Here is a 12,958-nt window from a genome sequence, read left to right as displayed (position 1 = left end):
ATCAGGTTAATACACTTAAGCTCAATGAGTTCCTTGTAATTCATCTTTGCTTAATGATGATATATACAAGATGTATTCGTACATCAAAAATTTACACTACAAATCCATTAAAGATCTAAGTAATCTCTACTTACAGTTTTCAAACATTTTCTCTAAATACATGTATTTAACACACAAGTTATATTCTTTTATTATGTTTTGCTTTATTTACATACTATTGTAATGTCCAACTTCATTCCCATTAAGTGGAAAATCCACTTAAAAACAATGAACTGATAACATACACACTTAGAAAAAAACTTTCATACTTGCACTGTTTTCTTGACCCTCAGGGCTGGACCAGGATATTCATTTGAATAAATATCTGTTAGAAACATGGAATTGATGAGGGTTGACTTTCCAAGACCTGACTCTCCTACATAAAAGAGAACAGTGGAATTAACTTGTTTATTATAGCAAATTAAAGCTTTGAATGTCTAATATACTCAAGAAGAGTTGAACCTTTGACAAACATTTCCAATATACAGAAGCTTTGGTTTTATTGTGCAAGGTCAGTATTTTCAGAAAGAACTGTTTTCTGTATTTTGAATATACGTAAATAATTTTACATTTTATTACACTAAGAAAATTCTTTCAAATATTAGCCCAAGGAAACAGCTTACATTAGATAAAATTACACCAGCTAATATTTTTCAATTTAAATATCACAGGATATTAAAAATGACTGATTTGTTTGTTGAAGTATGCACAAAACTATATGGGTCATTAGTGCTAGCTATCCATAATTTTCAAATGACAGACTAGAGGGAAGACATCTGGTCAACACCAAGAGCTAACTCTAATGCAATTCTTTACCAACCAACAGTTGAATTTATTCTCACATTTTATAAAAATATTCAGAGTTGCTATATGATTCAATGAATAATACAACGGACAAGAAAAAAAAAATTTCTTGGAATTTAAACGAATGCCAGACACAGAGGAAACAGTTATATATTTAGTTGGTCTGTTGGTATACACAGAAATAGCATCTATTTTTGTTATTTAGTATTTGTCTATCCATATTCCCTTACGTGTTCAACAAGCAGAGCACACGAGCTAAGACGAGGTAGAATTAAAAAACTAAATAGAGATTCATGAAAATCTTAATATAACTATTCAACTACCAAATTTGTTCATATGCTTGCTCAGTTAACTGTTTCAGAGAACTAATAAACTAACATCATGTTAAAGAGTATTATAAGTATTTAAAGTTATAAAAATCCATCGCCTCCTCAATTACTTAGGAACATTTGACCCAAGTTAAATAGCGGGTTGACTGAACATTTCGTCATTTCATCTCTTCTACCTAACGTTAAACATAACACCATTTGATTAACTTGGTGTAATATGATTGTGCTACACATTCCTCCAGATTCCCAAGACTTCTACGAAAAGTTACAGTTCAAGGCAACTTAAAAAAAATGCTCATCTTATCACTTAAAGATTAAAAAAAAAACTATAATCTCTAGCTCGACAGATCATACTTATTTTTACAGTATTTTATGAATAATAAAACATTTTAAAGAATAAGTTGCATAAAATCATATAACTTAATACTTTCATTATTCTATATTCTTTACAAGAATACTTAAAATAGATCACAGAGATCAAGTTTAACAGTAGATACATGTGTAAAGTAACATGCAATTGCTTTCAGTTTCAACTTTCTTCTCTTGTCAGTCTATAGATCCCAATGAACATTTGATTTCTTCATAAATGTACATTAGTGCTATCATGTGTCAACACAGCAGTAACCACCTTTTGGCATGATTCCAAAAGGCATGATATTCATAACAAACTAAGTTGGTATATCAGATTAAGTATGAGATTCTGTTTTTACTGGCGACTGATTCTTTCGAATACAATGACAGTGCTACAAAAACCCTCTCTAGTATAATCTTGAAACTAAAGTTGATTATGCTTTAGTTTGGTAGACCCTGCTCAATCTCGTATTACTATTTTTTAATACTGATGCTTATTTGACAAGTTATTTGACCGTTTAATTTTATAAATCAAACCAGGGTTATTATGAAGAAACAATGATCACACTAATACTTTAGTTTACACTGTTTTCTAATATTAAATTATTCCAAGAAATATTCACAAATCTAAGGTATTTTTGTTCCAATAATGTCCTCGCCACAACACACAATTCTGTGATTGAATGTTTATTTTTAAGCAAGAAGCTACACAAAACTACATATCACAGAGACAGAACTCAAAATTTTAACAAAAATTACTAGTGGCATACATCATCACTAAATAATACCTCAATACTTCAAGAGCTTTCAATGCATTTCGAACAAATAAGAACTTACAATTTTTAAATGCATCATTTTTAAAAGTTTTTTGACAATGTATATTTTTTTAAATATCCTGCATGGCCAGTAAACCAAACGTTCAAATTCCTTGTGATCTATAGTAAAGAACATGAGCTTTTGAAAGCTACAGAGGAATATCAAATTTTCCAATGTGACATGTGTGTCAATTATACCTCATACACGTAAGTTTGGAATATTTATTTAATATTATTTTATTCTCGTGTACTATTATTTCCAAAGCGACTGGTGACGTAAGAATGTCTTAGTGTTAGGAAGACCGAATGTTTCAAGTAGGCGAGTTGATTACATACAAGATAAAAACAAGATGTTTTTATTGCAAGATAGATTTGGAGAGCAAAATTACTTGGAACTGAAAAAAAAGGATAAAATTTAACTAGCATTATTACTACAACAAAACTACTTAATTATTAAGGGATGTCTACAGTTTTAATCATGTTATTTATGTTTACGCGGTCACAACGATAGGACTACGGAGTACATTTTAAGTATCACTCAGAGGTGTTGGAATCATGCACTATGATCATGCAGGTTTCATTTTCAAAAGTAATCAGTTACCAGCAGTTTTCAAATATGATTCTTGACCATATGCATTCTCAAAATAATAAATAAACCAAAAGTGGCAGTGAGAAACGTGCAGAGGTAAATTAAAACCAATATAATATCTGCTGCTCTTAAAATAATTTGGTATATAAAAACTGGTACATTTACACTAACACAATAATTTGTAAACAAACAAAATTTTGTAATCAGGACCGGATTAAAGCACAGACTCTCGGCCATCCAGGGGTCCCTGTCACTCAGAAAAATTATGCTTCGTAAAACTAGCAGAGCAGGGACAGGGTGAGCTATTATTATTACTATTCCCAAATATTACCTGGACTTAGGGTTACACTACAAATTAATCCGGCCTTGTTTGCAAATTATTTTTTCCCGATAACGTTTACAGTAACTTGACTTTTAGAACCCCCGTGATAAAATACTTTCCGTCGCTCCTGAAAATGTGCGTGCACTTTATTACCATGGATGTAAATATACCCCAGTATGCATATTAAAATGTATCAATTTTAAAAAAGGGCTATCGTTAGGTTGTACAATAACATTAACTTTATTTGTTGATAGTATTAAATACGGTAATCAGCTCTAACTAATCTAAAGCAGAAAACAAACACTACAGTGTTGATTTATCTCTTCAATGAAATTTGGCTGCATTTAATAGAAGCTTAACTAATGTTAGGTCTAAGAGTAATATACTCGTAAACCTTAGTTTTTTTATTAGAATTATTTTGTAGTATTCTATAAATCGTATATTTACAGAAGCACTGTTGCAATGAAGATAATATGATCGTAAATTTTGTGGGTTTCTGCCAGATGAATAAAAAAAACCTCACAATAGATGTATTAAAGATACTTGTGAATCGTGCCCGATGTCAAACGATGCGTTAAATTTCGCAAGTTGTATATTTCTGTAAACTGCTACCATACTGTACAAATACTGTTTCAGAACAGTTATAGTTATTGAAATAACTAATTAAAAATTTAAAACTCATGCAATTCTTTTTTCTAATAAAAATCAACTACATATTCATTTCCCGACTTCTTCCATTGGTATTTTTTCTTAATAAAAAAGCTTTGTGGAAAGTTCTGAAATTACTCAGTAGACAAACAATGAACGAGTTGATCATATTAAGCGTAACATTAAACTTTTTTTTTTTTCTTTTATATTAACCGTTTTGATAAACCCTAACTAAGATTTGAGGCGCCACAACCATCTCGTCGGTGGACCGACACTACTGTCAATAAAGTTCAATGTTGTACTTATGTACAATAACTTTTTTCAGAAAAAAAAAAAAAGTTAAAGAGAACAGAGGTTCGGAACTGGACACCAGTTCCAAACCTGTGTTTGTTTTACGTTCCCTTTCGACTATCAGAAAAATGAGTTAAAAAAAACAAAACATCTAATGTGTTAAACGTTAAGAGTACATATTTTGATACAATGAAAAACGAACATATTTAGTTTTTTTGCTTCTCAAAACAATACTTTCAAAAACATTTTAAACACGAAGATGAAATATTTGATTTAAATGAAAATATGTGAAAGAACATATTGGAGGTAAAAATAGAACAAATAAAGAGAACGGATATTTAAACTAGGAAAACTGCCAATTTACAGACGGCCTAGGTCGGGTTTATTTTTTTAAGAGTAAGAGAGGAAGTTTCCATGAATAGCCGAGACAGTTATGCTACGAAATGTTTTCTTTTTTGTCTTCTCGTCAGTGTGAATCATGTATTGTAGACTGTGAACTTCGAGAAACACTACTAATTATAGGTGAAATCATATCTATCTGATGTGTGGAAACATGCTGTTCCCATATGTAGCTTTGATATAGTACCTTACCCGGATTAAAGTTCTTCAACCGTCTTTGACCTTAAGCCACGTAGAAAAATAAATACATTCTAGTTCTGGATTTATGATGACTTAAATTAGAATGTTAGTCCTAAATGTTTATCATACACTGTGGTACAAAGTTACAGTTTTTGTTTTAAAGATGTTTTGATAAATACAAAACAGTTTTATAAAATGAAGATTACATTTTATTTAGTACATCCAAAACATTCTGGTGGGGAGCACGTTTAATGCAATATAACCATTTCAATGCAACTACAGCATTATTCATATTAACACTTTAACAATATAACTGGACAATGAAACTGAAATTTATGTTTGAATATTTGTTGTTTTTTACTTCGTAATCCTTCTGTAATTTTTCTGTTTATCTCGAATATACAGTTTTGAACCAGAAAATCAAGTTGCTATACAAATCAAATCGATCCTACGTTCAGTTTATAAATTATCCGAAGACTACTTTCGTAGAGCTACCTACCATGCGATATTTAATGGCGTACGATTCGAAAATTGAAAGCCGACAGCAACTATATATAAGAATCCCTACTATATTATATAAGCCCCTAAGACGTATCCAAGGGAATCCGGGGCCCCTAAAAATGTTGATATATTGATCATATATTATTTTCAGCTTTTTATATAATAGTCGTTTTTTTATCATTTAATAAAAAATAAAACCTCTATAAACACCATTATATTTACTTTGTTTTAATGAACATTTTATTACAAATTACGTTATATATACCACATGAACAACTACACAAACGTTGGTTGATTATCACAGCAGCCAAGCAATGAGATGTAAATTACGTAACGTGTTTATCCCTGCAACTGTACGAAAACATGTATTCTTATAGCATCATATGTGATGGACAATAAGCAAAGTGAATATTGACTAAAGACATCACACGCTTGTCTTCATTCAGAAACTGAAACACTTTTATTGGTAAAAAACATCTTTTTTATCCCCATTCTAACCCACATGGCCTTTTTTAATTCTTTTTTAATCGTGTACCCTTAATGAACAATTAATATAATCATAGCAGCAAAACGTCCAGGATCTTCGAGGTCAGACTCTAAACCTTCGGGAAATTTGGAGAACCGCAGGGGGTCACAGACGATACTGCAGCCCTTCACATAATCGAATCCTCGCTACTTACAGGACACATGGAAAGCAAAAGCAACTCGTGTATTACACCGAGCCCTTCAGAACTTCCATGGCTATCGATCGTAAAAATGTAATTATGTATTTGTTCTAGTTCATGTACGGTATTTACTGTTTTAAATCAGTTTGCTCTTCTGACGTTACTTTAACTGTCAGGGTGATTAACTGATTGTCAAACATTAGGCCACATCAAAACTTACTACTGGAAAAGTCTGTTGACTACCATGTTACCCAACTAATCCAGTTTTGATAGGCAAGTTTCAGTTGTCAATGCATATACTGTTGAACGTAAAATATTGAAACACCGTAATATCAAATTTCACCCTGATTAATTAAATTCGCTTGTATTTCAAATGCCATAAAGTATTTAAAAAAAAACACATTAAAATAACATTCGATTGTCATGCTTCATGGTGTCAATTTATACCTTTGTTTATTTGTTTTTGAATTTCGCGCAAAGCTACTCGTGGGCTATCTGCGCCAGCCGTCCTTAATTTAGCAGTGTAAGACTAGAGGGAAGGCAGCTCGTCATCACCACCCACCGCCAATTCTTGGGCTACTCTTACCAACGAATAGTGGGATTGATCGTCACATTATAACGCCTCCACGGCTGAAAAGGCGAGCATATTTGGTGCGATGGGGATGCGAACCCGCGACCCTCACATTACGAGTCGCATGCCTTAACCCACCTGGCCATACCGTGCCGTCAACTTGCGGCAAGTTTACAGCACGTCCATATTCAAACTGAGCTACCTTTAAAAACAAAGTACGTCAAGCTTACTTTCTGTGGTAATTATCTTCCATTTATCAACATTTTTTGTCGTTAATTTAAACTAAGAAAAATAAGAGCAAAACCTATATTTAACATCACTATCAACAAATTGATAACACATTTCCAAGTGCAGCAAGAGTTGATTACAAAATTCCTGGCCTCAAAAAAATTAGAAAAGTCACTTGGAATGCACACGTGTCTGAACAGCTTCTTGGCCAATCTTCAATTGCAAATTCCTGTTTAAGTTATTAGTCACAAATGCTTGACAAACAACGGATCACGGACATGCAATATGATAATAGAAACTGTTACATGGGTGTTACTTAAATGACGAAAATAACATTAAACATACAAAAATCTGACATGTAAACATAATAATCAGTGTTCTTAATTATTATGCATGCAGTAAAATATTTGTCAGTATGTTTCGTAATTTCGATTATTGGCATAACATTCAGGGTTACTGGTAGAAACTGGTTTCCGAACAAAAACATTACATAATTCATTGCGTCACGACTTACTCTGTCCCTATTGTGTAATAAGTAAAGCAGCAGTTACTGTACACGTATCTCAGAACGGCTGTTTACACATATTGATAAGGAGAGAACGTTCCGACCTTCCTAGGTAATCTTCAATACAAGTTTTAATATCCATACCAGCCGTTCTAAGATACATTTTTGTTCCAAGTGGATTTCTCGTCATTAAGAATTACTGTACATGCTTCATCTTACTAAAAAGTAAACAATTAACTGTCCAATTCAGTGTTTGCTAAGATGGTTCAGAATTATTTCTTCCAAGATTATGATATACATGATGACGTATATTTGTGGCCACTTAACTATTTAGTAGTAAGTAAAAAAAAAAGTGCAAAAAGCTATAGCAATGACATAACACTAAAGGAAGTGACGCACGATCTACACGGCAGTGAAAGAAGGTGAAGCACCATCTACACGGCAGTGAAAGAAGGTGAAGCACGATCTACACGGCAGTGAAAGAAGGTGAAGCACGATCTACACGGCAGTGAAAGAAGGTGAAGCACGATCTACACGGCAGTGAAAGAAGGTGAAGCACGATCTACACGGCAGTGAAAGAAGGTGAAGCACGATCTACACGGCAGTGAAAGAAGGTGAAGCACGATCTACACGGCAGTGAAAGAAGGTGAAGCACGATCTACACGGCAGTGAAAGAAGGTGAAGCACCATCTACACGGCAGTGAAAGAAAGTGAAGCACGATCTACACGGCAGTGAAAGAAGGTGAAGTATGATATATACAGCGGTGAAAGAAGGATGAAAGGAGAAATTTTTAAAGCACATGTTTAAGTGTAAAGATCGTATCATAAGTGTAACTTATAACCTTCTGTTTTTGTATCATGATGGAAGAACTCTGATGTGCGAAAATTACGTAAAAAGGTTTTGTATAATTTATCTTACCTGCAAAAACAATAACAACTCTCGAGATTCCAGCTGTTGTACAAGTTTATATAAATCTTGTAAACTAGTGTTCTTTTACAAAATCACAAGAAACTATAGTTTCTGTTTGTACCCACAAACCTTTTCTAAAAATGTGATATAACACAGTTTGAATTGCGGTAATCAATGTTCTATGTTACAATTTATTTATTATACAGAAAATATATAACATGAACTATTATAGATCTCATTAGTGTGAAGAGAAATTTATGTAGTCCTCTAGAAATTTAATAATACAAGTTAGGAAAAGCATTAAATATTTATAACGAAATTTCTAGTCCTGTGTGTATATAATGTCATTATATATGAAGATCTTTAGTTGGCAAATTGTTTCATGCGTAACTCTAAAATTTATTCTAATTTATTTTTTAGTATTTACTCTGAACAACAACACATGAGCATGTTTTTTTATTTCTAATAAAGTTCATCTTTCTTTTTTATAACACCAGGTGGTTACATTGCACGATGTCAATTACCACGTGGATGTTTTGATTGAGAGTTAACATTAAAATTTTGATATCCGCGGCAGGCAAAACACAAATAGTCCATTATTTGTAGTTTTGTTATTAACAATAAACAAACAGTTTCCTATTTCTATTGCCCTAGTCCATGTTGCACTGTATGACAGAGTGGAATGTTACTTACCGACCACCATTAGTGTAAAATCAAAGCCTCGTTTAACTGCTTTTCTATACACCTGATTTGGTAAGTTGGCGAACCCAACGTAACCCTGCATATCTTTCGATGAGGGCGATGATTCTTTTTCTTTGTCCTTCTCTTTCATTCCATCTCTTTCTCTATTCAAGATAGTTTCTTTGTTAGTCATACCGGAAGTAATGGTTGTATTGGTCGTAGATAAACTGGATGACGTACTGGAAGTAATAGATGTGGGCCCATCTTGTCGAAAAAACAGATCTCGCTTAGAGGAGAGCTAAAATTAAAAACAAGCAATTAGTCTATGGAAAATCTATTCTTCCATACATCTGAATCCCTTCTATACATATTACGTAAATATTCGTGAAACGTGCGTCATACCATTTACTGTTATTTTGAACACAAAACTAAAAAGTACGAGGTCTGTTCAAAAATACTAACGTCATAAAACAAAATGTACTTTATTTCGAAGTTACAGGTCTGAGACCCCTTCAAAGTATACTCCTCCCCAACGCACACACTTATCCCAACGGTGTTTCCACTTGTTGAAACAGTCCTGGTACGCTTCTTTTGTAATGTCCTCCAGCTCCTTCGTCGCATTTGCCTTAATCTCGGGAATCGTCTCAAATCTTCTTCCTTTCAAGGGTCTTTTGAGTTTGGGGAACAAGAAAAAATCGCAAGGAGCAAGGTCAAGTGAGTAGGTGGGGGGGGGAAGAACAGTGATCGAGTGTTTGGCCAAAAACTCACGAGTTCTGAGGGCTGAATGGGCTGGAGCGTTGTCGTGATGGAAAAACCAGTCGCCACTCCTCCACATTTCTGGCCCTTTGCGACGGATGGCGTCCCTCAGACGTTTCAGAACTTCAATGTAGTAAGTCTGGTTCACTGTGGAGCCTTCGTGGTGAACAACACTTTAGCATCGAAGAAAACTGTCAGCATCACCTTGACCTTGGATCGAACTTGGCGAGCTTTTTTGGGTTTGGGGGATGTTTCACCCATCCACTGGGACGATTGGACCTTCGTTTCAATGTCATAACCATAAACCCATGATTCATCAACTGTTATGATCCTTCACAAGAAGTTTTCATCTTCTGAACGATCAAGCAGTTCCTGACAAACCTGGACGCGATGGGCTTTTTGTTCCTCCGTCATCAGGCGTGGCACAAATTTCGCAGCAACGCGGTGCATCTTCAATTTTTCGGTCAAAATCTCGTAACAAGATCCAACTGATATCCCACACTCTTCAGCAAGCTCCCTGACAGTCAGACGTCGATTTGCCCGCACCAGGGTGTTGATTTTGTCGACGTGTGGGTCGTCAGTTGACGTGGAAGGACGTCCAGGACGCTCATCATCTTCAATGAACTGTCGATCATCCTTAAAACGTTCATGCCACTTGAAACATGCCGTACGCTTCATAGCAACATCACCGTAAGCCGTGTTAAGCATAGCAAAAGTTTCAGTCGCAGATTTTCCAAGTTTAACACAAAATTTCACAGCAAGTCGTTGCTCCTTCAGGTCATTCATTCTGAAATCCGCCAAACGAAAAAATCGCACTTCACTTAAAACCGCGTAGCTAATACACAAATGAAGATATCTGCAATCGGGAAATGGCGTCGTAATAAGCTGATATGTGCGAACCTAGCGACACCAAGCGGATTCCCCTGGAACCAACTGGAGCCGCGTAATTCAAACAGTCCGCGTATTTTTTGAACAGACCTTGTACAACACTGTGACAAAACTTTAAAAGTAACAGTTCTATACAAGGTTTTTTTATAGCTTTGAAAGTACAAAGTGACGTTCCTCTGGATGAAACGTTACGCTAATAAAATGAAAATTACATCTGTATTTTACACACATTTTTAATTGTAATACACAAATCGTTTAATGTGAAACATTCGGAAACACCATTTTGAATTCAAAATTATTTGAATGGTGCAAATTAAAACTTTTACTTGTAATCATTTAGCAATGAGTGTTTCTGCAAGTCATGTTTTTTACAGAGAAGTAGACATAATTCTGAGTTTCAATGAAACGAATGCTACGAGGCACCAGAACTCTGACTCTGACATTTGATATTTTTTTATATCTGTATGTGTGTTGTGTGCATCTTGTCTCAGTCAAAAGGAATTCTAATTAATCATCCTACACTCCCTAAAGATCTCTCATATTCTGTACGTTATGTTCAAAATGGATAACAGCTTCTTCATCTCCGTTCTAGAAGAATGTAATTCCGAGAACTTATGAATAAAAGCAAATTAGAATATATCAACTGCACTACATCTGAAATATATAATGATCACGAGGCTTTTCGCTCAATACTAGGGCTAATCAGACCAAGTGGGATTGGTTTTTGTTTTAAATTACGTGAAAAGCTACACGAGGGCTATCGGCGCTAGCTATCCATAATTTAGAAGTGTATGTAAGACCAGAGGAAAGTATCTAGTCATTACCATCCACCGCGAACTCTTGGGCTGCTCTTTCACCAACAAATAATGGGATTAACCATCACATTATAACGCCCGCATGGATGAAAAAGCGAAAATGTTTGGTGGGACGGGGATTCGAATCTGCGACCCTCAGGTTGCGAGTCGAGAGCCCTAACCCTGACCATGCCAGGCCTAGGTCAAATGAGACTCGACTTTCACAGCAATAGTTGAAAAAGACTATGGTCGGTCCTATGTGAACGTTGTCTGGACCAATTCATAATGTCATGTGAATGCCTAAGTCACGAATTTATGATTTATTTATTTTAGTTGTTCAAGATCCAAGTATTTTACCACCTTGAAGTATTTCAGTTCAGATTAAAAATAAGATCACATTTATGTTAAATACAAATGTAAACAAAACAAGAGTTGTCTTAACGAAAACACAACAAATGTCGTAACCGGACTAACATGAAATACACTGAATCATGTAGTTCAAGAATTTCATTACAATGGCTGCATGATTTCAATCTGTACTGTACTCATCTTTATAAACTCATTTAGATCAGAAAATCAGGAAAAAACACTTATATTCTATATATACACAATGAGTTGGACACATGACTTCCAGAACAACTAGAAATTCACTGACGTATAAAAACAAACTGCAGGAGGATTTTCTGTGTCATTAAAATGTATTCAACAATATGAACTTCACAAATATAAGCATAAATACACAAGAACTTTAATGTTAAACATGGATATCCTTGGAAGTGTACAAGACTTTTTTTTTTTTCACCTTTATATCTAAACAAAACCGTAAAAGTATTCATCAAAAATACAAACATGTTGATTGTTCACCTTGAACAAAAAACATTTCGTGTGGCTGGATTGTAATGAATTTAGAAGACGATTTCCCCTCACGACCAGCCCTTAACTACCGCAAATTATCTATACAATAAGACCAATAAAGAAAGATTTACAAAAATTTGTTATAACTCTATGATGTAATGTTACACTAATTACCAACTAATAGAGCACAATTCATCAGCATGTCTTATATCACTTTTGGCTATAATTTGATCAAAATATAATACCCTTTTAAATCAAGACTTGATCACATGTTCATTATTGCAATAATAAATAAAACCATGGAGATTAAATTTTGTCTTGAGAATTAATAGATACGTAAAAATGCAGGCATGTTCATAGTTTATCAGAGATACTTCGGAAAGCGAATACTTTACGATATGATGTTGTGATCATAAGAAAAAGGCTATATCATGCGAGTCACAGAGCAACTTTGAAAAGCAAATACTTAATATACAGCAGTGTTTCGATTATAAGGATGCTATTACGTCATGCGCACCACAAAATAACTTTGAAATACTTTACTGTACGACTGTTTTGATTATTCGGAAATAGTTATATCAATGAAAAATCAAGCGTTTCTTTATAACTTGGTTGCCAGACAGTGTATTTGTTACAAAATATTTCTATTTAGAAGTCTTACGTTGTTTATAATAATAAACAAATGTTCATATCGGTTACTTTTTGAAATGAATCACCAAAAATACATTGAGAGCTAACAAAATAAAGCAAAACAGATTCAGATTTACGCCACGTGACCTTCAGCATAAAAAAATGTAAGTTTATTTTTTAAACACAAGTACGTGACTCATCGAGTAA

General features: G+C 34.0%; 1 protein-coding gene across 6 annotated transcripts in view; it reads right to left on the bottom strand.

Annotated features, from left to right (window-relative positions):
* LOC143256832 (septin-7-like) overlaps positions 1-12,958 on the bottom strand; it is a 74,778-nt gene that overhangs the window by 26,227 nt on the left and 35,593 nt on the right. For all 6 annotated transcript variants that reach the window (XM_076514574.1, XM_076514573.1, XM_076514568.1 and 3 more), the window contains 2 exons: positions 8,841-9,126; positions 309-415 (listed from right to left, as the gene is read on the bottom strand). In XM_076514574.1, the coding sequence (XP_076370689.1) occupies positions 309-415; positions 8,841-9,126 (393 nt within the window). The remainder of the gene's footprint in view (positions 1-308; positions 416-8,840; positions 9,127-12,958) is intronic.

This window comes from Tachypleus tridentatus, chromosome 7 (assembly GCF_004210375.1).
Source record: "Tachypleus tridentatus isolate NWPU-2018 chromosome 7, ASM421037v1, whole genome shotgun sequence".
Classification (NCBI taxonomy): domain Eukaryota; kingdom Metazoa; phylum Arthropoda; class Merostomata; order Xiphosura; family Limulidae; genus Tachypleus; species Tachypleus tridentatus.
The sequence above is the reverse complement of the archived record's forward strand: the minus strand, read 5'-3'. Positions and strand labels throughout refer to the sequence as shown.